Raw genomic sequence first — 26,312 nt, 5'->3', positions numbered from 1 at the left:
GGAGCGGGCGGTGAACTTCCAGGAAGTTGGTAGCGGAAACCGGAATAGCGGTGGAAAAGAGGTTATCTCAGGCCCAATGGCGACTGAGGTAGCAAGCGGCAGCGATGGAAAAGAGCAAGGAGTCGAGACATCCGTCACCTATTACCGACTGGAGGAGGTGGCGAAGCGCAACTCCCCGGAGGACATATGGCTGGTGATCCACGGGCGAGTCTACGATGTCAGCCGCTTTCTTAACGAGGTGGGGCCCAGGAGGTGGGCTGCGCTGAGGGGGTGTGTGTGGGAGGGAAGTGAGGCCTAGCTGAGGACGAGGAGGCGTACGAAAAGGGACCGCGACCCTTCGAGACGGAGTTTGGTGGGGTTGGGGGGGAGCCTTAGGTCTGCGTGCATTTCTTCCGGCACTAAGTTCGGGTACCTTCGATAATATGCTTCTGTCACATGTTGAGCACTTACTCTTTGCTTGGCTAAACTTTGAGGCACCGGTATCACCATTTTACAGAAAGGAAAGCCGAGCCTCAGAGTTTCTCACCTAACAGCCTAGAGTCATTCGAACCTAAGTCTGAAAGCGGCAAATCTCTACTTATTTTTTCACTGTGCCTTCTGAAGTAATACCAGTGTTTGGTTTTAATTTTCTTGCGAAGAAGCTGAGATGCCTTCTCCCTTCCTACCGTTATGCTGCCTTGTTTTTTTCTGTTTTGAGCAGACCTTGAGGCCAAAGTTATGAGTTGATTTTTTTTTTTTTTGGCTTCTGACTCAGATTCTGTTACCTCTTTTGTAAATCAAGCCTCTGTATTAGGTTTTACAAGTTCTCCTTGAGACTGGTGCAACTGATTTTTTTTTTTTAAAAGAAATACACTTTTAATTTGTTTAACTCTATTGAGGCGTAATTTACATACAATAAATCCTGCATGTTTAAAATGTACACTTTGATGAGTTTTGACAAATGTATTCACCTATGCAATCACAACTCCAGTTGAGAAAGAACATTTTCATTACAGTAAAAATTTCCCTCTTCTTTTTTTGCAGTCATTCCCCTCACTCCCAATCCCTAAGGGTTTGGGATATTTTAAATGTAAATGTGTTTGGTTGTTTATTTTTGATGTGTATTTTTTTATTTTGAGCAGTAGATTAATAATCTAATGGTTAATTTCTTGGGCATATTTGTATAATATAAACCTACTAACACTGAGAAAAAGCTTAATTTCTCTTAGTTCTCTTTATGAAACAAATATACTAGTAAAAAAGTTTTTTTTTCTATTAATTTGGGGCCTACGGCATAAAACTCTACATCCTGATTCATAAATCTCTTTAAAAAATGTTTAAAACCTAAAATTCTCCGTCCAAACAACATTGATTTTAATAAATCTTCCTAGTGGCCAAGAAGTTAACATCTTAGCATTTTAGTAACTTCTTGTATTTGTGGGGTTTATGGCAGTTAAATGCTTTTAGAAGTGCTTTCCTGTTATTTCGGCCTCGAAATAACTAATTGTGAGTGAGTTGGATATTATTGATCCTTTAGCAGGGATGTAACAAACAGGTTCAGAAAGATTTTGGTCAGGCAGCTGATTGGTGGCAGGGTGTGTCTTAGATAAATTCCTTGTTTTCTCTTGTCTGCATAGCAATACTTTGGAATTCTAGTCTTAGCTATACTTTGGTGTATGCCTCCTAAGTTTCCAGTGTGGCTTGTAGCACAGTAAAGCATAGTTCAAAATGGGTAGCCAGTATGGGTTTTTTTGTGGTTTCATTTCCCCGCCAGTTTCTTCTTGATTGATTGAAAATAGATAATAAACTTGGAAGGAACACTCAGTGCATGTAGTCGACATTAGTTTAATCTTGAACAGTTACTAGCTTGCTTCACCACATGTTGATGGAGCCAGAGACGTCATAGGTGTGCCAGCATGGCCTTCCAAGCTTGACTTGCAGATCTTCACCTGCAGTTCGCCATTCTCACTTAACCCTGTTCCAGTCTCTGTCCCTGTGTTCTTGTTCATTCCAAGTCAAGTGCTAAGGAGAAAAATGGAGCAGAGAAGAGGACTATGGACATGTATGGAGTTCCAGCATGAAGTTGAAGGGTTGAAATTTTAGGTACGGTGACCAGAAATGGCTTTATTAAGAAGATGACTAAAGTAAAGGCCAAAGAGAAGTTAAGGGAGCTGGCCTTGTGGATATCAGCAGGAAGAGCTTGTTCAAAGCAAGTTCAAAGGCCTTGAGGTGCGAGTATGCCCAGTGTGTTGAGGAACAGTGAGGGAGGTTGTGATGGCTGGAGAGTAGTAGATGAGGTCAGCATGATCAAGGTGAGGAGCAGGTCAAGTACAGTTTTGCTGGTTTCAGAAAGGACTTTGACTTTTGTTCTGAGATGGGTAAGCATGGTGGAGCAGAGGAGCAGTAATATGTGACTTCATGGTTTACTATTCAAGCATCACTGACTGCACTGTTGAGAAGAGACTGAAGGAAGACTCGAATCCAGTTAGGAGGCTGTGACGGTAACTCGGGCTAGAGATAGTGGCTTAGGCTAGGGTGGTGGCAGTGGGGGTAGTGAGAAGTGTCAGATTTTGGATGTGCTGTGACGGTAGAGCCAATAAATTTAATGATGCCATGTTTTGTTTTGTTTTTCTAATGATGCCTTGAATTTGAGAGTCAATGGTGACTGAGGTTTTTGCCTTGGAGATCTGGAGGAATTGGGTTGTTAGATCAAATCAGAAAGAAACATCAATTTTCATCCTTTTCTTTTCAATCTGAATTCACTTTGGGGCTCCTCCTTAGAAAGAGGTTCCTCATTTGAATATCTAGCATTTATAGATTGCTTTCTTTTTTGATTAATGAATATGGTTAGAGTGTTACTCTGGACTTTGAATGTGATAATTTAGGATTGATAATATAATTGAATTATCTTCTAATAGATTAATTTAGTAGTTTTCATTCAGTGGTATTGATTTAATTTATTGAAATTACAAATGAAAAACCAAAACATTGCAGTCGTACGCATCATATTTCTGTTACTTAGTGGTTTTGAAAAAAATGACGTAGAAATGGTTACCATATCTTATCCCATTGACTATGAAATATCGAAGTGCATCTGTCTTAGCAAGGGTAAATATGATTTTGTGAACTTCATTTCAGTTTAGAGTCTTACTACTGTATCACAAGTGGGAAAGGTTGGGAAACCATTGTCTTATGTATAATTAACCATTTCTGACAACAGTAACCTAAAATAACCCATTATGCTGTTTTAAAGCTTTCTATGTACTTTTTTAGCGACTGTTGGGATGAGTGGGTATACTGCTTTAGGATCTGCTTCACAGATGGGATAGCATTTTATTCATGCATTTTATTCATTTGTTTAGTGCTGACTCTTTTCAAGTGCTGTGGTACTAGGTCCTGGTAGTATAAGAATAGACATAGATCTGCCCTCTTGAAGCTACCCTTCTAAGGGAGACAGAGCAAAAACAGCCAAGTGTTTTCTTCCTGGGAAGGAAACAGGCAAGGAGTTGAGAAAGTAAAATGGCCATGGTGGGGAAATCTACTTTAATAAGAGTGATCTGGGAAAGCTTCTATGAAGATGACTTTTCGTTGATGAGAGGGAACTAGCTTTGGGAAGATCAAAGAAAAGAGCATTCCTACGGCGTTTGCAGAGTCAAGCAAGAGTTTGGCATGTTGGTGGGACTGAAAGCAGCTGTGGCTTTAGTGTATCCAGTAAAGGTCAAGAATAGCCAGAGAACTTGGCAGGAGCCAGGACAGGCAAGGCTGGGTAGGTGGTATGGATTTGTGAACCATACCATAAGTAAATGGAAAACCACTGATGTGTTTTAAGATGGCGGTGACATTGAAGGAATTTATTTCAAATATATTATTTTCGCTGAGGTTTTGAGAATAGATTGAAGGGAAAAACCATACAGAAGAGAAGAAAGGAACTCTTTAAATCCCAAGAATTTGAATCCTCCATCTTCCATGGAGTGCTGCAGTCCGTGGGGTTGCAGAGTCAGACATGACTGAGCAACTTAACTGACTGATAAACAGAAATAGAATCACAGTATCCCTTAATCAAGTTATAGTGTTTATTAATTGATTCAGTGTAATAGTAACAGTATGTGTTAGGTGCTTATTGTTCTAACAGCTTGCATATAATTTCTTTTTTAATCCACTTAATAGCCCATTGTAGAGATGAGAAAACTGAGGAGCAGAGAAATAACTTTCACAAAGTGATAATGCTAAGTCGTACAAGCAGTCTGACCAGATAGCCTGTGCCCATGATATTAGGATTTGCCTCTGTTTTTTTGGTTTTTTCATGGCTGTAGAATATGGAATTAGATCTGTTTCACAGCCACCTTCTTCCACATCTTAGATGTAATTTGGAAGAGTGGGAATGTGATAGAGGGAAGTTAGAACTAGCACCTTTTTTCGGAACCCAGGTAATTTTTAATTTTTTGAGTAGGTCATATAGGTATACTGTGCAAAGCCTTCTTCCCATCTGCCCACTTCCACCTCCTCCTCAAATTAACTACTACTGTTTGTGAATCTTTCCAGAGTTTTGTTTTGTGCCTGCAAGCAAAAGTGAATGTAGTTCCTTGCATTCTTTTTTTTTTCCCCCACCCATAAGGTAACTGATACATGCCTTGCCTTTTGCACATAACTGTATATCTCAGGAGTCTTTCCATATCCACATTCCTTATTATTCATAGAAATTGTTGAACTGATTCTAATTTATTCAAGCAGTCTCCTATTATAAGCATTTGGGTTGTTAGTAATATTTTGCCGTGTAGATTTTTTCCCCCATCTAAGTCAACTCTATTGACATATAATGTCCATACAACAGAACATACAGATTTTATATGTGGAGTTCCGTGAGCTTTGACAAAGGTCTCCCCTGTATAGCCCCCATCACCATCACTGTTTAGAACATTTCTACCATCTGTGTTCCTTTGCAACCAGTGATTGATTCCTCACTGCAGAACAGTATGCTTTGTTCTGTGTCTGACATCTTTTACTTAACATATCCGTGAGATTCATCTATATTTTTTCTATGTGTCAGCAGCGTGTTCCTGTTTAGTGCTTACTATTTCATTGTAGGTATAGTAAAATTTAGCTGTTTACCTGTTGATTGACACTGGGTTTCCTCTTTTTTTTTTTTTTTTGGCTATTATGAATAAAGCTGTTGTGAACTTTTCATGTACAAATCTGGTGCGTAGACACATTTTCATTCCTCTTGGGGAAATACCTACAAGTGAGATTGCTGTGTTTTTTTTTTTTTCCTGGCTGTACCACATGACTTGTGGGATCTTATTTCCCCAACCAGGGATCCCTTGGCAGTAAAAGCTCTGAGTCCTAACCATTGGATGCCAGGGAATTCCCATAGGTCATATTTTTTTTGTTTTCTTTTGTTTTTGTTTTACTTTTGAAGCAGTTGCCAGACTTTTTCCCCAGAGTGGCCCCATCATTTTACAGTCATACCAGCAACGTGTCAGTCTTCCAGTTTCTCTACATCCTCACTGACACATGATGTATTGTCGGTGCTTTTACTTTTAGCCATTCTGATAGATGTGTACTGGTATATAATAATGGGTTTAACTTGCTTTTCCCTAATGACTAATGATTTTGAGCATCTTCAAGGGCTGATTTGCCTTGTTTATGTCTTATAAAGTGTGTGTTCAGTCTTGCTCATTTTTAATTGTATTGTTTTCTTATTCCTGACTTGAAGGCAGTCTTTATGTATTCTGGATGCAAGTCCTTTCAGAAGTATGTATTGTGAATATTTTCCCACAGTCTGTATTTTGCCTTTTCGTTTTCTTAGGTGTCTTTTGAAGAGAATTTTGGTGAGATGTATATATATATATATATATATATATATATATACATGCACACATATGTATATATACACACACATTTGGTATATAAAACTTTATAATGACTGGATGTGTGCTGTGGGGTTAAAGAGTCTTGTTCAGTTTCCTACTTTACTGTAAACTTAGGAAAATGTGCTCTGTAAAGACCTTTTCCCATCTGTTCAAGGGAGATCATAGTACCTACTCCACAGAGTTGTTGTTGAGACAGTTAATTTAGGTAATTCATACAAAGACTTACCATGGTACCTGACATAAAGAGCTCAGTAAGTGTTAGTGGCTATTTTTTATTAATAATTAAAAATTATGTTGTTTCCTATAGCATCTTTTGAGTGCATAGTAACTAGCACATGCCCTGAAGATGTAAAGGTGAATTAGATGCTTTGGACTTGCCGGGAAGATGAGATCTATGCACAAGCAATTGTTGTGCATAGTAGAGTAATCTTGCCTTAGGAAAGACAGAATGTGGGCTCTGCCTGGTGCCACCCTAGGGTACCCCCTGAAAGCTTCAGAGTTTGACTAAGCACAATTCTTACTTTCTCCAAGGCTGGTCAAATGAAAGTGCAATTCAGTCGTTATCTATCTAGCTTGTGGAATTAACAAATCTATAGAAAGTATGCTTTCTTTCCTTGAACAGGCCCATGTGGCTAGTCCTAGGGAAAGCTAGAAATAACATGAGGCAAAATTTAACCTCCAGTACTGTCCAGGTGAGCTGCCCTGATCGACACATCGACTTTGGTGTGTGTATTTGTGCGGCATACATGCCAGAGAGGGAGAGAGGGCAGGTGGGAGTGGAGGAGGTCACTGTGAGTGCCCCCTAGATCTCACTGTGTTCCAGGTTCTGTGCTATATTCAGGAATATAGCCGTGAGTAAGACAGCCATGGTTCCTGTTCTTGGGGAGCTTATAGTCTAGTGGAGGAAGAAGACATTAAATAAATAATTGCAGTTGTGATAAATAAACACCATGAAGATACCTAAGGAATCATGAGAATCTGTAGCAGTAGGACCTAACATGGTGGGGTATAAGGGTATATCATCTGGTGGGGATGAGTTATGTTTGGATCTGCAGACCTGATATTTAGACACTGAGCAGTTGAAACTGCCAAAGTTACACCCTTTCTGGCAGCCATCAAGTTAACCTCTCCTAGGTGCCTGGAGAATCCTGGGGACGGCGGAGCCTGGTGGGCTGCCGTCTATGGGGTCGCAGAGAGTCGGACATGACGGGTGACTTGGCAGCAGCAGCAGCAGCAGGTGACACCCCTACCTTTCTAGGTTCTTTCTAATCCAAACGCAAATACCTATGGACCTGCACCATTTCCTGCTGTTCACCACCCAGGTCTCTTATCTTTCTTTGAGTTGTCAGACTATTTTTTAGGAAGTAGTTTTTATCCTCTCCAAAACTTTAACCTCCATATCTTATTTTGATGATGAGTATTTTGCTAATCTGTTTGGCTAGCCTGGCCTAATTTTGCAGCTTCCGTAATCTTAATGTTTCTGGATTTCATTTTCCAAGTCAGGTGATCTTTAGCATATCCTATTGTTACATTTTTATTACATCACCATGGAATTTCCATTCACAGAGAATTTGTGTAATTTTTTTCCCAACAAGATTTTTATTCTGTAACTGTCATTCTTCACATTCTCTTTTCTGTTCATCTGTTCCTTATCCGTTCCATAGAATTAGTAATTTAGAAGTATTTGTTAGCAATTTGTCCTCTTTCTTTTCTATACTAAAATATAAATTTTCTGTCCTCCTTTCAATAATACTTAGTACATGCACTTAATGAGAAGCTGAAAGATTTCCCCCACTCCCTGCCACATATTCTGTGGACAATTGAATTTACTAAAACCCTTCACGGGAGGACATCACAAAATTTCGTTTGTATCTGTAAAGTATTTAACTTGATTATTGCTGGACTGAAATAGAAATGAATCCATCACAGGCATTGTTTCATCAATTGAAAGTTTATGATCTTGACTGCCATATAGTTTATTTGAAATATTTGTAATGTTATTTAATTGCTTATACAATAAAAGCTGAGACAAGATCCATTAGTCTTAAAACATAAGGCTGTCAAATTCAGAAGAATCTTTTTTGCAAATTCATATGAGATTTAAAAGCAAAGCAGACAAACGTGGGAAATGTGTACCACCTTATGTTCAGTCAGTTCAGTTCAGTTGCTCAGTCGTGTCCTACTCTTTGTGACCCCATGAATCGCAGCATGCCAGGCCTCCCTGTCCATCACCAACTCCCGGAGTTTACCCAAACCCATGTCCATCGAGTCGGTGATGCCATCCAACCATCTCATCCTCTGTCGTCCCCTTCTCCTCCCGCCCCCAATCCTTCCCAGCATTAGGGTCTTTTCCAATGAGTCAACTCTTCGCATGAGGTGGCCAAAGTATTGGAGTTTCAGCTTCAACATCAGTCCTTCCAATGAACACCCAGGACTGATCTCCTTTAGGATGGACTGGTTGGATCTCCTTGCAGTCCAAGGGACTCTCAAGCATCTTCTCCAACACCACAGTTCAAAAGCATCAATGAAATGCAGTACTTGGATGCAATCTCAAAAACAGCAGAATGATCTGTTTGTTTCCAAGGCAAACCATTCAATATCACAGTAATCCAAGGCTATGCCCCGACCAGTAACGCTGAAAAAGCTGAACTTGAACAGTTCTATGAAGACCTTCAAGACCTTTTAGAACTAACACCCAAAAAAGATGTCCTTTTCATTATAGGGGACTGGAATGCAAAAGTAGGAAATCAGGAAACACCTGGCGTAACAGGCAAATTTGGCCTTGGAGTACAGAATGAAGCAGGGCAAAGGCTAATAGCGTTTTGCCAAGAGAACGCACTGGTCATAGCAAACACCCTCTTCCAACAACACAAGAGAAGACTCTACACATGGACATCACCAGATGGTCAACACCGAAATCAGATTGATTATATTCTTTGCAGCCAAAGATGGAGAAGCTCTATACAGTCAGCAAAAACAAGACCGGGAGCTGACTGTGGCTCAGATCATGAACTCCTTATTGCCACCTTATGTTAGGTCTACTTAATAAAAACAGGGAGAAATTTATGATTGTGGGATAGATTTGAATAGCACTGGTAACCAATCTAGTTCACTAACCTCCAGACTCCTTTGGTCTTACTTGTTTTATTTTTCTGTGATTCAGACAAAAGTAAATTTTTGGGTTACATTAATTATAGGTATGTAAACCAAGCTTTGTATGTGTGTGTGGTAAAGTACACATAAAATTTTCCATTGTAACCATTTTTAGCTGTACCATTAGGTGACATTAATTGCACTCACAGTTTGTGCAACCAACACTGCTCTCTGTTTCTAAAGCTTTTTCATTACCCCAAACAAACTTCATAACCATTAGGCAGTAACTAATCTACTGAAACCTGTGGGCCTAGAGCCTGTGCTTCTCAGTAATTGTGGGCTCATCAGTTGTGGCACATGGGCTTAGTAGCCCCGCAGTATGTGGAATCATCCCAGACCAGGAATTGAATAATCGTCTTTCCTTGGCTTTCTTGACTTTGATATTTTTGGTGATCACAGGCTGATCACTTTGTAGAATGTCTCTCAGTTTGTGATTTTTCCTACGTTTCCTCATAATTAAACCCACAGTGTGCATTTTTGGCCAGAAGACACAGGAATTATGTAGTGTTCTCCCCATTGCTCCTGTCACAGGGTATACAGTGCTGGTTCATCCCATTGCTGCCATTTAAAGGAGAAAAGGGAAAAGAGGAGGGCAGCGGGGGAGGAGCTTATATCAGTTAGCTTTTCAGAGAGCCCTTACTTTAATAAATATCTTTTTCTTGTAGCATCCTGGCGGAGAAGAGGTTTTGATGGAACAAGCTGGAGGAGATGCAACTGAAAGCTTTGAAGATGTAGGCCACTCCTCTGATGCCAGAGAAATGCTCAAGCAGTATTACATTGGTGATGTGCACCCGGTAAGAACCAGCCGAGCTAGGAGTGCTTGTAGAGAGAGGAAGCTGTCTAGCAGCCACAGATCGTGATGAGGGAATGAATGACTAACATGGAGATTCATTCAGCCCAGCCATCAGGCTAAATTTTCTCCAAAATCATCCAGCCTGGCTGTGCTAAGCTGGAGCTTCTTGTTTGTAAATCAGCACATAGAGTATCTCTGAAAAGGAACTGATTTTGGAAGTGGGTTTTTAGTTGATTAATTTCTTTGCAATGAGGTTATTATCATGATCTAAAATAATGCTTTGATTGTTCTTGTAAATTCTTTGCTAAAAGTGGTAACTGTGGACCATGCCATTCTAACAAGGGACTATGATGTGCTCAGAGTCAGGGATGTGGGGGGGAGTGGGCAGGACCCTTCTATAGACTCTGACATTTCCTAGGGAATTGCTAACAGAAGGTAGTCTCATGTCCCAAAGTTAGAAATAAGCACGTAATGAGAGTTTGTTTGGATGTGTCTTAAAATATTATTTGTTTTCCTCTTTAAACAGAACGACCTTAAACCAGGAGGTGGTAGCAAGGTAAGAAGTCCTCTATTTCTCTTGTGTGTTTCAAGTGTTATATATTTCTATTTACTCAAATGGAATTGCTTCTTTTTTTTTTGAAGTATTTTAACGAGAAATGTTTACTTTTCCCTCTAAGCAAAAATCCCATTTTTCAGGAATTTGCTTCCTGTACCATCTCAGAAAAAAGTAGTGGAGTCTTGAACAATAATAGGAACATTTCGTTCAGGCCCCTATTCATTTCTTTAAAAAATTGAAACTCTAAAGCTATGACCGTGTTCTTACATTCAGTAGTATAGGCGATAATAATTGCTTCTGTGTTGGAAAAAAAATTGGAAAGTTGATTTACTCTTGCAAGTCTTAGAACAAGTTGTAGACTGGAATAATTGAGTAACTGGCTGGAACAGGCCTTTCTGTCCCCATTACCCTGTTGTCTGGGCTCAAATAGGTCTACACGCCCTTCCCATTCACTCACTGATACCACAAAAGTAAAAGATTAAATATTTGAAAACTTTAATGTGAACTGCATAATGTACCAGGAGGAAAATTTGAATGCCTTTTTGTTTCCCACAAGCTGGATGCCTCACTTCCCTTATTCCCTCATTTTTTTTTTTCTGTTTTCCTCGACTGTTCTACTCTCTTAATTTAAAGACACAGCAGTTAGTTGTCACCAGAACTTCATGGAGGCAATGCTCCTTCCCCTTTTCCTCCTTCTAGCTTCCCTTTCCGCATTGAGCTGGAATTACTGAACCTGTGTGACAGCAAAGTTGGCCAAGACACACAGATTCTTTCAGCTCAAGAGGTTGCTTGACAGATTCTGCTACCTGTTCCCCCACCATCCAGAGTGTTTGTGTAAATTAACTCTTCCATCTTGTTGCACTCTGCTACTCTGAACTGTTGGATTGTTTATGAAGGGGATGTGAAGTGGTTCCTTAAATGCTTTGCGAGCACTGGTAGTTGTTTGTCCTCCTCTCCTAACACGTGTACTATCCTTTCTTGAATCTTCACTTGTGTAATTAAGGTAAAATTTGAACTAAGCATGGCTTGTGTGGTATATTGAACATGTCCAGAAACCATTGCTCTCAGAGGTCAACATCTGACTTGAGGGATATGTATGTTTGTATAGGAGATGCACCTGATACTCAGGAGCCATAACCCTCTTGTTCACAGCACCCTGAGAGTACTTTTTATATTAAAACAAATAAAATCGATGTGTGGGGGGGAAGTTCCAGTGTCCAGAAGTCTTACAAATTGCTTGTTGTTGCCATTTTTCTTCCTTGGTGGTATAGTATGTAGTTAGGACCATTCTTAGGAATGGAGAGCAGTGTTTTTCCAGTTCTGTTCTTTGTACCGCATGTGTTGGAATCTCTTGGCATGTTTTCTGAAATGCATATTCCCTGGGCTTCCATTACTCCTACTGATTCATGCTCTCTGGAGGTGGGAGTTTGCATTTAAAGTAACCCAGGTAGTCAAGCGCCAGACATTTGGCTGAATGACATGCCCATCTTTTCATGGGAAAACTTTTAGGGAACTTTTAATTCTCTTCTATGGAAAGCACTGTCTGCCTTCTGTAGACCAAAGAAGTAACTAGAGATGTCTCAGATAAATTAAAACTGTTGAGCCTTGAACTTTTTATAAGAAATAAAGAAAAAGAAACCCTTTTAGCTGGTGAGATTTGATGAAATTTGATAAGAATTTAGAAGTCTCCAAATGTAGTTTGGCCCCAGCCCGGCTTAAATTAAACAGTGATTAAGGGCAGTGTTTTCAAGGCTCTGTTTTCCTCATGTCTGCTGTACTCAAAGGACAGTCTCCTTTAAAGAGAGAGTCTGATTATTGAGTGTTTCCAGTCACACTGCTGTACTTCAGGCAGACCCGCCAAGGGAAACCTTTGGGAAAATTTTCAAGACCACCTACATAGGTTGTCATAGAGCTTATATAGTCCAGCCTGATTTTAGTTCCAGGAAGAAATTCTTGAGCCTTCAGATTTATTTCTTACATGGGTTTTAAATAAGCCCTTCTGCATCTAGTGGAGAAGGAAATGGCAACCCACTCCAGTATTCTTGCCTGGAGAATCCCAGGGACGAAGGAGCCTGGTGGGCTGCCGTCTATGGGGTCGCACAGAGTCGGACACGACTGAAGCGACTTAGCAGCAGCAGCAGCAGTCTGCATCTAGGCTGCCGGTATCTCGTTTCTTAATTTTTTTTACATTTACCATGAAGAAGGAAATGTCAAGGTCATTTCATTACTATTCTTTTGGTTAAGGTTTCAGAACCTCTGTAAAGAATTGATTTTTTTTTGCAGTGCCTCATTTAGAGGTTTCTTCCACCTTATGGACACAGTTTTCATTTCCCTTCCTTTATTTCTCTGCTTCTCTCCTCCCTCCACAACTCCATATCTCATCCCCGTCTGAAACTACCCCCGCACCACTGAAAAAAAAAAAACAAACTTTTTTTAAAGCACCTGAAACATGCTATTCCAGAGTGCAAATCAGGAACTTTTTCCCAGTTTTTTAGAAACTACTTTTCATGCTACTTTTGCTTTGACACCGATGGTCGCCATTGTTTCCTTGTTAGACTGATAATGCCTGATGTTCAAGACTGTGAAGTGTTTGTTACAATACCAAAGCTTAAAAGCTTAGAGACTACGGATGTTTTTCTTACCTGCTTCAGTTGAAGATAACTAGAATTAAAAACATTTTTATCTCTTAACTTTCTTCTCAGCTGAATTAGTCCCCATGCTGAGAGCTATCAGTCTTCTGTTCACATTTGAGTTAACATTTTTCTGGTCTGCTTTTGAGTTATGGGAACTCACCTTAGAAACTGTTTTCTATGCCCATTTGCCTGTCTACTGTGCTGCAAGTAACCAAGATACATTTGTGGTCAGTGACGTCTCTTGATTATGCATTTCATTCTTGGTTAAAATCTTTATCAGTCAGAGTCTACCTTCAGTTCAGGAAATAACGTAACATACAGATGCAACCTGACCAAAAAGTGTGGTACTGTTTCATTCATTTATTCAGCAGGTTTTTTTTAGGTTACAGTTCCCAACTGCTTCACTAGTCAAGTCTCATTGCAGTGAATAGACCCAATAACTTGACCATTTTTCCATTTAAATTTTTTGAATGGGAAGTTTGTGGTGTACATAGTTAAAAATTCAAATAGTACAAAAAAGTATACTATAAAAATGATTCCCATCGCCAGCTCTGTCTCCCAGGTCCCCTTCTCCTGAGGTAGCCAGATGCCATTTTCCTCGTTTACTCTTCCAAAGAGATTCTGTGCATACATAAATGTGAATAGATGGATGGAAGGCAGATGGATTGACCAACAGACCAACTACCCCATCCTTTAAAAATCTCACAGGTGTTGTTCTGACCCTTGATTCTTTCTACTAAAACATTTTACCTTAGTGACTGTTCCCTATCAATTTATAAACATCTTTTTAAGCAAGTAAGGTTGTCTCTATAAAAGCTTAGCATGTTTCTTAAACTTCATTTTTCAACTTAAGAAATCTAGTCATTTCCGTCTATGTTAGAAATAATTTGTAAATTGCATTTAAAGGCAGATACAGGGACTTCCCTGGCAGTCCAGTGGTTAAGACTTCGCTTTCCAATGCAGGGGGTGAGGGTTCGATCCCTGACAGGGAGTTAAACCCCACATGCCTCCAGGCCAAAAAACTAAAACATAAAACAGAAGCAATCTTGTAACAGATTCAATAAAGACTTTAAGAATGGTCCACATCAACAAATATCTTAAAAAAAAAAAAAAAAGGCAAATACATTTTTCTCTCCCAGATGCTACAGACTTTTGTTATACAGAGTTTTCTATTATAGGTACATACAGGAACATTCATAATGTTTCTTTTACCTTCTTGTTAATGAGAGGGAAACTAAAAAGAACATGTACTTTATAGTTTTTTTGTTTGTTTGTTTGTTTTTTCTTTTTCTCTTTTTTCTTTTTTTTTTTTCTTCTGCTTTTGACTTCCTCTTCTCTTTTCTTTTTTCCATGTGATGTAGGCCACAAAATAGTAATGAACTATACTAAGTGGTTTAGCTCACTGTGGAGCGTGGCCTTCTTTTTTCTCCCAAATAGCCTGAAAGTACTTTATAGTTTTGTGATGCAGTTGGTTGCATCATACTAAGAATTTCCTTTTAAGAATTGTTAAATATTCCTATCATACCTACAACCCAATTTATTAATATTTGAAATGGATATGCCTTTGGATGAGTAGTGCTTGCTATTTACCAAAGAATTTTGTGTGGTTGTTTCATTGTTGACTGTTTTTTAACCTAATATTTGTATTTTGTAACATAATCTTTTGAAATAAAGCAGACTATAATGGCAAGGTCACTCTTGAAAGACAAAATACCCTTCTTGAGAAATCTCAAGGGTTAGTGCCTCTCCTTGTAATGCTTTATTTAGGAATGATGGATAGTTTTGCAAAACAAGATGTCAGAAGGACAAGGGTAACATCTTTTTCAAATCAGCCCTCCAATGTGGTGATAAGTTTTTCACTTCTTAGGTCCCAGTAGAATAGACTCTTGAGTGTTTTAATTTTTTCCTTCCGTGTTATCTTCTATATCTTGTCACAATGGATTCTTGAGAAAGTCGTGTAGAAATTTGTCTCAGCAGGTGGTTTTCATGTTTGCATTTGCCCTTATGTACAGGGTACTATTTTCTGTATGACTGGGCTGACCAGGCATTTATGCTTTACAAGACTGTAGTTGTTAAGACTGTATTCTCATCTAGAAAGAAATCTTAGTACGTTGGAGCTTCATGAGAAGGCTGTCCTCAAGATCCACACCCCATGGCCATGAATATATTGACATCATGTACTTTCAAAACTCAGACTTCCTAGATTGTACGATGAACCTAACATTAGAATTCATATAGTGATAGCTAATGTTACATGCAGTTTTTTGTATTCTGAGGGGAGAATCCTTTGCAGTAGTTTGAAGCCCAAACTTCCCAAGTTGTTTTTCATGTTTCTGGCCACATACAAACCAAACTATTCTAAATAAAAAGCTACAAAAACTACCAGGACACCCAAATACTCATTAAATTTGTTGACGGTGTCCTGTGGCTTAAAATCTACTTCTTCCAATTTTAAATACTTGGAATCCTCTAGGAATGGCAAATATTCAATTTAGGAATTAACACATAAGCTTCCTATATACCTTATGTTTCCTTTTTATTTAAATCTCTGAAAGTCTAAATATAAGCTATTTAGGCTTGAAGGTATACATATAATGCCCTGTCTATATATTTGAATGCCTCATAACCATAATTTTGACTCATTGCTTCCTGTGTTTATATTCTGGTGACAAAATACACCATTCCTTAAGCATGTATTCTGTTTTTTTCCCTAAACAGGGTTCATAGTGAAATCACCTCCCACTGATCCCTAAATCCTTTCCCATATGTTTGCCAGTTATGAGATTTCTTTATCATTCTTTTAACCACATGAAAGCATATCAGAAGAGCATCTGGAAGAAGCATCTTTATGTTCTACTGTGAGATAGAAGCATCTCTTTGTGGTTGTGCTCCTTCAGTCTTCCTGGATGTGGGAGCATGGTATTAACATCTCTCTAATCGTTAGAAGTCTGTCTGCTCTTGTAGGTTTTGCTGCAGTGCCCTTGGGTCAGAGAAATGTGTTGAGTTAATTGAATATGACTTTAGAATTCAGGTTCATCTGATCTGAGCTTTTCAGTTCACAAGTGAGGAAACTGATTTAGCATGGAGCCTGACGATATCAGATGTAATTTCAGTTATAATCGGCATTAATAAAAAGGTTACTCAAAAAATATGAAATATTTCCTTTGTTTAGTATTTATATGTATGTGCATGTATTTATTTATGTATTTATTTTATGGGGGAATTAAAGCCTTAGTGAATCTTGAACTTGAGGAACCACCTTGTTTAAACAGTTAATTTCTGTTAATTTTGAATTAAAGTTAGAGTAGACTTAGAGCGATGTGGTTGTTTGGGAGTGTTTTCCGGGCTTGTTGGAGGAGAAAGAAACATGGATGTTAATTACTTGAGAAAGCTTTTGGTAGAAGAACTCTGGATTTGAACTGCTGTTTTGTAACTAAAATCATACGGTGTTGTAGTTACTACTCTCTGTGCCAAAGATGGAGACCAGTGCCTTCTCCTGACCAATCTTGCATGTAAATTAACGTGTGGGCAAGAACATAAGCAGCCAAGATATGCCTGAACACCCACAGGGGTAAATTAAAGTCAATCATAAACTGTAGGAATTTCACCTAAGCATCTGTTAGACTCAGCACAGAGCTCTGGAGTGGAAATGAGAACTATGCACTGTGAGAACAGAAAGGTAGATTTGAAGAAAGGTTTTGTGTTAATAGAACTTTTTTCTTTTTAATTTTGTTAAATTAAAAATAACTTCTTTGGCTTCTTTCCGAAGTTGGATGAGGCACTTGGCTACCATGAGCAGTGCCTTAAACAACTCTTTCATTTATAGTTGATTAAAAACAGAGTAACTGTACTTTGGCATTTATTTGGCTGTCAGTATTCTAAAGAGGATATGCTGCTTTCTCTTCTCTTTCCTCCAGTGTTAGGGTAGTTGTTCTTTTTGCCTTCATGGAAAGCTTGATCTTAAAACGGGTTCAGATACTTGGTTAAAAGGAGGAATGAGCAGTAGAAAGGAAGGACGTAAACCATATATATTTAAATTTTTAAAAATTGCCTGTTAGGAACTATTACCATTTCAGTGTATTATGGTCTCGGTATGTCTCCTCTCTTCCCTGCCTCTTTCTTCCCTGGGTTGCTCACTGCATTGTCTCAGGTTCACTCGAGTTAGCACACACCCAGTGCTTGTGGTTGTAAAAGAGGCTAAAAACTTCTAGAGAATTCCTTTATATGAACTAATGGCTTTTAATGTTTTTATAGCTTAAGCAAAGTAATACATATATTATTCATTATGCTCTCATGTAAGCCTTTCAGATTACCTTCTTTTTTTAAAAAATGCTTATTCTACATTTTTTGTTTTATAAATCATTGGTATATTTGTGGATAATGAAAGCATAAAAGACCGTGGACATTTTCTTCATAGAATTCAATCATTTTTTGGTTACTGTAGTGGAATATTTTGAAAGGCAGTGTTATAAATGAGATGCAGACACAACCATCAGTACCACTCCCACCTTTCAACTCTGCAAAACATTTGCTGTATTTCTCAAAGATTGACAGTAACATGTTTTAACTAGCTTGACTCATTCTACTCAAGGAGAAATGTCTCAGATTGTTATCATCAGAGTCTCAAAGAAGTGTAATAGTAAAGTAATAAGATTTATCTAAAACTTATTAGAAGTTTTACTTGCCTGTAGGTGAATTTCTTTCAGGTTTGAGGCATGGTCTCATTTGCATTACAATGTTTTGGATATAGGAAGCTAAAACTCACCTCATGGTCTGCTCTAAAGTATCTAGGCCAGTATGTATGTAGGGTTGTTGGAATTCTTGGAGATTACTGAGAACTGTAATTATGTGTTCATACCCTGGCATACTGCTGACTATTGGCAGAGATGATCTTTCGGGCAGCAGTAACCTATGCTAATGGGTTACTGTCCTCTGGCGGTAAGTTAACATGCTTTTTTGTACTCTACAACTAATTAATGAAATCCATAAGTTCATTTGATGTTTACGTAAATTGAATTTAAAATTTTGGTATCAGCTTTATTAAGATGTAATTCACATGTCATCCAATTCACCTATTTAAGATGTACAGGTAAAGGGTTTTTAGTATATTTAGAGTTGTGCAACCATAATCACAAATCAATTTTTGAGCATTTTCATCACTTGAAAAAGAAACCCCATAACCTTCAGCAGTCATTTTCCGTGTTCCTCCAGATCCTCTTCTCCCTGCCCTAGGAAAACACTAATCTATTTTCTTGCCTCTTGGTTGCCTGTTCTGAACATTTCATGTAAATGGACTTACGTAATACATAGTCTTTTTGTCTGGTTTTGTCAAGTAACATTTTCAGGGTTCATCAGTGTTGTCACTGATGTATCAGTACCTCTTGATTAGTTGCTGCCACATTTTTTAAAAAATTTATTTTGGTATTTTCTTAACCCTAACCCCATTTTTCCTGTTTTTGGTGTGAAATAAGCCCTAAGATCTGTAATCGTAATTATCATGATTTCAGAGAGTAAACCAGTTTGCTTCTCTAAGCCACAGAGCAGTCATCTGCATGCTTTTGAGCATTTCCCAGTTGATTTCTATGTTACAAGAGAGGAGTTTTTATTTTTTAAATATGTTTTCAGGAAATGTGATTTTAACTACTGCCAGTGGCAAGTCCAGCTAAACTAGGCTTATCATTGTGACTGCAAATTAGTTCATTAGTTTATTGTAATATAGTTTGTATCAATGACATTTTTTTTCCCCAATAAATAAAAAGAGTTTAGGTCATTTCTGTATGCTTTCATTAGTGGTTGTTTACTAGAGAATGCCAGTATATTATCAGAAAAAGAATTGCCCATCTTCCCATTACATATGGATACTTGCGAACATCAAATGACGTGAAAGATAAAGTTGTTATTTAGTTTCATAGTTTACATGACTATTCATGAGAAGTTTTATATACTCTGTGTTAATCTTTTTTTGTTTTGTTTGTTTTTAAATATGCATCTTCTTCAGGAGCCTCCGAAAAGCAATACGTGCAAAAGGTTGGTATTCCCTTAATAGACTTTCTTATGCTCCAACATACTATGTGGCAAAGAGGTTCCTTCCATAAATACACATATGTAACATAACTTAAGAGTATAGTTTGACAGCTGATTCTTTTTTTTTTGGTCAAAATTATTGCAAATCAGTAGTCTCTTAGCTTTAGCAAAATTAATTTTTCCAGTTTCAGTCATCTTGAATAATCTCAAAAAAGTTCTTGCCTTGAATAATTTTTAAATCTCGTTGTGACGTAAATCAGAGTCATATGTAATGAGAGGCAAGAGTGCATGGACAAGTATTACTCCTGTCAGACCCATAGTCTCTGCAGCTCAGCCCAGCTATGCAGTTTCCCCTAAAAACTTATTCTCTTTTAATCCTCACAACACACCTATAATGTGGATGCTATTATTACATTTTACAAAAGAAAAAAATTGTGTATCGCAGTCATATTCAGGAGTTTGAGTTTTCTCAAAGGTTTACCTAGTAATATCCCTTGCAGTAATGTTGCTAATACAGTAGTAGTAGCCCTGAAAAGTATACATTTGTCATCCCTTAAATAGTGTCTCTACTTGAGATAAGTGTAGCATCCTTGGCTTATAAAAATTTACAGAGATTACATAGAGCTGTTTCTGAGATCTCATTTAAGGCATTTCATAGAAAGAGAAAATGTGTCTTCCCCCCCATAAAAGTACCATGTCTTTTTTGTTTGAGATAATGGTTAGAATATTTTTAAAAAGTGGAAATTAAAGGAAACTGTTAGTAAATTCAGCTTCCTTGATAGTAAAGATTTATACTCAGCCCAAAGCCCCGTAAAGAATTTGAAAATACAGGCCATAAACTTGCTGTAGACTTTTACAACACTTAAAATTGGTTAAGAATTATTACGTAGAATACATAAAGAATTTTTACAAAGCAGTTAAAAAATAACTTTGTAGAATATGAGAAAAAGACTTAAGCACCTTACAGAAGACGAAGCACAAATATGAGCATATTAAAAAAAAAGAGGTTTGATTTCATTTGTCATCAGAGAGATGCAAATTAAAATCATAGGGTATATTTCACACCTATCAGATTGGCCAAAATTAAAAATTCTAAAAATAAGAGGAGTTGTTTAGGAAGTGAATTACCAATATTCTGAGGCCCTGTTAGGGTCTTGAAGAAGTTTAAATGGGTACAATCACTGTGGAAAACAGTTTATGCATCATCAAGTAAATTTGATAATATAGTAACTTTTGATCCAGCAATTCCATTTCTAGGGATATATATATATATGTACACACTCAAGGAAAATGTGTATACATATATACCAGTGAACACATTACAGGAATGCTCATAGCAACATTATTCAAGATATTAAAATATTGGAAACAACCCAAATACCCATTCATTAGTAAAATGAATGAATTCGTTCTGGGATATTCATACAGTGGAATACTACAAACCAGTAAAAATAACAGTCACAGCTACAGGCAATAACCTGGATAAATTTGAATGAATAGAGTTCTGTCTTATGGGCAAGAGGTTGTTGTTGAACCTGTATCTCCTTTGCTGCAGTATAGATGCATTTCCTCTACTTCTGTTCTCAATGGTCATAAAGTTACAAAGGATTATCTGAGGATTGATGGCCAACCATTCTTAGCCTTTTGCACTGAAGGCTTTATCTTCTGTGTTTTGTCAAGGGTCCTGCTTTTGATCTCTTTTGCCTCTTGGACTGCCCTGGAAGGTTCCTGAAATCATTACTCTTCTGGGGAGATTACTTTTGTGTTTCCCTGTGCCATATTGCTGTTGTACATACTGACCAACTTGCTTATGTCTTGAAGCAAAGCTACCTGGCTGACATTCTAAACTTGTCCAGAACAGCTTTCTGCCATACTTTAATGTACAAAGTGCTTGACATGTTCAGGCAAAGAGAATCATTTTTATTATCGAACCGCAGCTGGTTTTTGTGGACGTCAAAGCCTTTTAATACTAAGACTGCATATGTCTTAAGTGGAGGGGCAGCCAGGTCATTTGGATTAAAACTAGCAGTGTTAATAAGTTCTAATAGAGAGGAAGGATTTTTTTTTTCTCTTCTTTTTGACTGTGCCATGTGACTTGCAAGATCTTAGTTCCCCAACCAGTGATTGAACCCAGGGCCACCGCAGTGAAAGTGAGTCGTCTTAACCACTGGGCCACCAGGGAATTCTCTTTATTTTGAGGAGAATAATGACTGTCCTGAAACTGAGGAAAGTTTCTTTGTAGGACTTCTTAAGCCAGCTACCATTTGCCTAACTTTATTAGCACAATCAGTATGTTCTGTGTGTGTTTGTGTGTGTGTCCTTATTAGTGTCCAAACAAGAGGATAGGAATCAAGCTGCTTGACTAACTCCATTTGTGATTTTGGGTGCAGAGCTTGTGTTTTCTGTGTGTAAAATGAGAATAATAATAGTACTCATTTCATAGGATTGTTGTGAGGATAAAATTTTAAAAATATATTTGGGGCAGATAAAATATCATCAGCAATTGTATTAGGTATCATTGGTTCTACACTGATAATTATATACATAAAATGGTGGCTTTTTCCTGTTTAAGGATGTTAATTGTAGAATATGTGAAAAGGCTTGAAGAAAAACTTAAACTATCTGTAATCCCGTAACCCAGAAATAACCATTTATGTCTTTGTGAAAACACATACTGAGGTGTGTGTGTGTGTATTATCTTTTTTTGGTATCATGCTATGTGTTCCATTTTTAGTGCTTTTAAAATTATTGTTGAACTTTCACTTTAATTAAAATCTTTGTTTTTTTATTTCTCCAAATCAAAATTCTTTGATTTGGAGAATATTAAATGTGGAAGTATTTAAATACTTTAGTATTAAAATGTGAATGTTGAATGATAGGGAACGTTTGGTATGAAATGTTCACAATTTTATTGCTTTTTTTCCCCCTTGAACATCTAGCTACTGGTCGTATTGGATCTTCCCCATCGTGGGTGCTATTCTCTTAGGTTTTCTTTATCGTTACTACATGGTGGAGAGCAAGTCCTCCTGAGGAGACCTGTTGAAGTCTGGAAAGCATTTCCACTTGGGAGCAAGAACTAGAGACTTGTTTGGAGCCTGCAGCGGTGCCCTCTTCTTGAGTCCTGCCATTTGTATTCTTACCCCTTGGAACCCAGACGGTTGGCCAGACATCCACCTCAGCTCCACGGCCGTGTCCAAGTCATTTCTCAGAGCCTTGCTCTCAAAGCACCTGCTCATTTTTCTGTATCCTTTCCTTTGTTTCCTCTGTTTACTCTTTTCCATGAGTGCCTTTATGTTTCAGAACTGTCTTCTATGATTACAGTCCACATGTCATCGTGGCATTCCCTTTGGTAAAATTGCCTGCTTTTCAGTACTTTGAACGCACATTAGAATATTTAACGGTGTGTCACGTTCTGGTTTTGAAGCTTTTCTTTTTCCCTTTTTCTTTTAAGTAAATGTTCCTATTTTTTAAATTATGACTTAATTTTATTGTTTATCATAAGAGGTTTTAATTCATGGCATCAGGTTGCACATCTGTGACTTAAAACACAACTGCAGAATTATCCTGTTCCTTGTTTGTATTTGTTAAAACTGACCAAGTGTAGCAAGGAGCCCTTGCCACCCTCTGAGGCATCAGATGGTGGGGCTGAGCAGAACTCGGCTTCCCTTTTGTTCATGGGGAGTGGAGAGAAACAGGGAGAGGGAGAGATGAATTAGGATGATAGAGTGAATTCACAGTAATCTTTCTTTTGAAAAATATTGAAAAACACTACTTTAAGGGCAAGAGTTCCGAAGAAGCACTAAAACTTGCATCCTTTATTTTGATTTGGAACCAGTTCCTAACCATCTTTTTTTTCTTCTTTTAAAGTTACCATCTTTTATTGGTAAAATGCAAGTAAGTATATCTTTAGAGCTTTACAGTTTTGTAAAGGATTTTGCTGTTTTTTTAATCAATTGGCAGTTTTTTATTTCCCATTTTATAGAAGTAAGAGACTCCAAATTGATCAAAAATACAGTATTTGATCTTTTGCTTGCCCCAGTAAAGTAATTCCCATGGTAAAGCGGCATTTGGAAGCAGGAGAGCAGGACAAGAGTGTTTTCCACTTCATCTGTATTTTACCTCCATGGCTCCAATTTGTGGTTTTGTTGTTTTTCCATTGAGAAGGGGAAAGAAAAAGTGGTACTTTTTTTTTTCCTTGGATAACTGTTTCCGTGAGGAGTAGGTTATTATTCAGAATTATATTACTGTTTCTCCTCAGTTCAGGCGTTTCTCTGGTATATTTGACTACTTTCTTCCTCTCTGTGGAAGCACCTGAGGAGACCGTCCACTGGTAGTTTTCTGCTGACATCTGTGGTGATTCTTCCTCCCTCTCCTTTGAGGATGACCAGTTTGCTCTGAGCCATTGTCACGTACAGCAGGGAACCGCGTGGTTCAGGAAGGACCATGGTCACTGCTCAGCATCTCCTCCCCTCTTCCTGCTTGCCAGAGACTTGACAAGACAGGAAACTACACAGCAAACCAGTGTCTGCCCATGCAAACTACTTAAGAAAAAGTTCAACCCAGGTCTTGTATCCTGTGATTTAGCAGTTGAGCGAATTCAGAATTCATAAAAATAACATTAACCTGGTAATTGTGCACTTGGTTATGACATTATGGAGTAATTTTAGGGGATTTCTGGCCAGCTTTTATATGTCAGGGATGCGGGTTAACTTTTAAAATTTTATCTTTAGAAAATATTTTGTATGCATTATAAGATGCCACTTTAAGATAATTTACTGAAAGAAAAATCTTTGATGATTATGTAACAGAGGTGGTGTGACTTGATTACTCCTCAATTTGAAGGCAAAGAAGGGTTGCCTTGAATAAGAATTGATATTTAATTGCTGTAATCATTTAAGTCACCTGATGACATGGGCCCACACTGGGGTAGAAATGAAGAACAAAGGAGTATTGAGGAGCTGGAAAAGGGAACATTCAAGCTAAAACTAATCCAGAAGATAACTTGGATCAATTAAAAATGTGTTGGCAGTTCCCAAAATTGAATAGAAAACATCTGGCTTAGAAGAAATGTTAAAGAACAATATTCTTAAGTAAAATTTGTGTTTTTTGTTGTTTTTTAAGGTAAAGACCACTGCAAAAGGTTTGTTTTTCTGTTTCATATTGGTTGTCGTTTCCTGTTTACATCTGGACTTGTTTTTATTCAGAGCCAGAGGAATGAAATCCATCCAATACCCAGGGCTCTCTTTTGATCTGCTAATGTGATGTCACTTTGTGTTACAAAAACCACTTTTGTGTCTACTTATTATTCTGCTGCCTACATAAACAGCCAGGTGAAAGGTAGAGCTTGTGTGAGAGCTTGCAGAGGTTTTTTTCTAGGCAATGAAGTAATACAGTATATTAGCCAAATCTATCAAAAAGGACTTTTGTTTTAAGACATAAATGGGAATTCTCGAAACAGCCTTGACACTGATGGGTCGTGAAAAATCCCTCTGCAGAGCCAGTGGAGCCAGTCCCTGTTGTCCGGAGCCTCCTGGGGTGTCTCTGGACTGTTGGGTTGTTTATTCCCAAGGAAGACTTAACTGCCGGCGCCCACCATACTGTCAACATAATGGCTGGAGATCACAGAAGAGGAGATGAGGGGAAATTAGTGCCCCCAAATAAGGATGTTAGTGCTGGGTCCCAAGATTTCCTGCCTCTGTCTCTCAGGAGTTGGTTTTGGTTTCCAAATGACTTACGTTTTGTAAAGACAGGAAAGTGGTGGGGACAAAGTTTATACTGTGTTTAGTTCTCATGTGACCACTTAAGCTGCAACAAAAATCCATTGGAACCTATAATTTGACCCTGTAAAGTTCTTTCAGCAATTGTCGTAAGTGCACATGTTGTGAAATAAGAACATTGTTGTGTTTACACTCACTCAGTTCCCATGTGGAGCAATGAAAAATGCTTTTCAGGCAAGATATATCATTACTTACAGAGTATCTCATGTTTAAAATCTCAAGTGATACCCATCTGATTAAATTCCATTTTAGAAACACAGAACAGTAATGTTCATTACTTCCTTCCCCAGGAGAAATGGATTCAGATGTGTCTTGTGTCAACAAGAGACTGGTGTTTTTTTTTTTTTTTTTCTTTCAACCATCTTTTTCTTGTGCCAGATATCATGAAAGTAATGAGGAGTTTAGTCCCATCTGGCAGTTGTGCTCTGAGAGATCTGGGTTTGTAATTTGTTGGGGGTGATCTCAGAGGGAAGGTTCCAAGAAACAGGTATTTTTCAGGTTACCTACTCCACACCTAGCTTCTCACTCATGACCTTGAGGGGCCAGTTTGCCCCTGCACCTATATTCTCCATTTGCTGTTTAGGCAAAGCACGATGATTTCACTTTCTTTCTTTTGATTTTACCCTCCACTCTAAGGAAGTAATATTAACATTCCTTTTGTGTATTCAATAAATGGAGTTTGTTTACCTATTTCATTTCAGCATATTTTGAACAAAGATCTTTGTCTGCTGGAATGTGCACACAGTGAATGTTTGTTTAGAACTATACACAATAAAGATACTGTTTTCCTTTTCTTGCCCTGACTACAGTTATTTAAAATAAAAAAAAAATCTTTTTTTAGTAGAAATATTGGTTCTGTAGTTCTCAGGTGTTCTGGAAGAAAAGAATTGGAGAGCATAAAAGCCACCTGTGTCTGTGCTAATACTGGGTTTAGTGTAACTGGAGAGAGTTCTGCAGTTCTTCAGGATTCTTGCTGCCGTTGCTCTTTCCTTGATGTGTGTGGCTCATTTGATAATAACAAGAGGCACAAACCAAGACTTTTGCTGTATTAACAGATGTGATATGGCAACGAGGTAGACAGGTTTTTACTGAAACCATCTGGTAAAGAGAAATCAGTTCAAGGTAATAATATTTGTTATCTATAATGCCAGTCTTCAAATGGTTGTTTTTCTTGGAAATAGCTAAACTGTTGGGGGAAATTAAGCATTGAGATCGAAGTTCTAGTGACTGTTAATAAAACAAGGTAAGTAAGCCATTTTTATAGTTACCTTTAAAACACACTGATAGCCTTCTAACATTACCAATGAGACATCGTTCTTTAGGGCATAGTTATTTCACTATCATATGAATTGAGGGTTACTAATAGAGAAGTCCCATTCTTGTTGCTAGTGTTTGAGTCTAATGTTTAATCTTCAGTCCTAATAATTCACTGTTCCTGATGCCTAATAATTCACTGTTCCTGATGCTGAGTGTTTGGCAGGTATTTGACAAATCCTGGTCGATCCTGAAAACCTGAGAAGATTGTGA

General features: G+C 38.0%; 1 protein-coding gene and 1 non-coding gene across 4 annotated transcripts; one reads left to right on the top strand and one right to left on the bottom strand.

Annotated features, from left to right (window-relative positions):
• On the top strand, positions 1-25,578 carry CYB5B (cytochrome b5 type B). Of its 3 annotated transcripts, none has more exons than XM_081512736.1 (5): positions 1-238; positions 9,668-9,796; positions 10,322-10,351; positions 18,986-19,011; positions 21,948-25,578. In XM_081512736.1, the coding sequence occupies exons 1-5, from the start codon at positions 77-79 to the stop codon at positions 22,036-22,038; spliced, it is 438 nt and encodes a 145-aa protein (XP_081368862.1). In that variant the 5' UTR covers positions 1-76; the 3' UTR covers positions 22,039-25,578. The 3 variants fall into 3 exon arrangements, with proteins under 3 accessions (XP_081368862.1, XP_081368861.1, XP_081368860.1); XM_081512735.1 differs by having other exon boundaries at positions 18,983-19,011; XM_081512734.1 differs by having other exon boundaries at positions 18,983-19,015.
• Positions 14,339-14,442, bottom strand: LOC145515979 (small nucleolar RNA SNORA4). The gene has a single exon (XR_014061170.1). It is a non-coding gene; the product is annotated as a small nucleolar RNA SNORA4 (small nucleolar RNA).
• Positions 25,579-26,312: the final 734 nt, after the last annotated feature.

This window comes from Giraffa tippelskirchi, chromosome 7 (genome assembly GCF_054371585.1).
Source record: "Giraffa tippelskirchi isolate mGirTip1 chromosome 7, T2T-mGirTip1v1.2.pri, whole genome shotgun sequence".
Taxonomy (NCBI): domain Eukaryota; kingdom Metazoa; phylum Chordata; class Mammalia; order Artiodactyla; family Giraffidae; genus Giraffa; species Giraffa tippelskirchi.
This window is presented reverse-complemented; position numbering and strand designations above follow the sequence as displayed.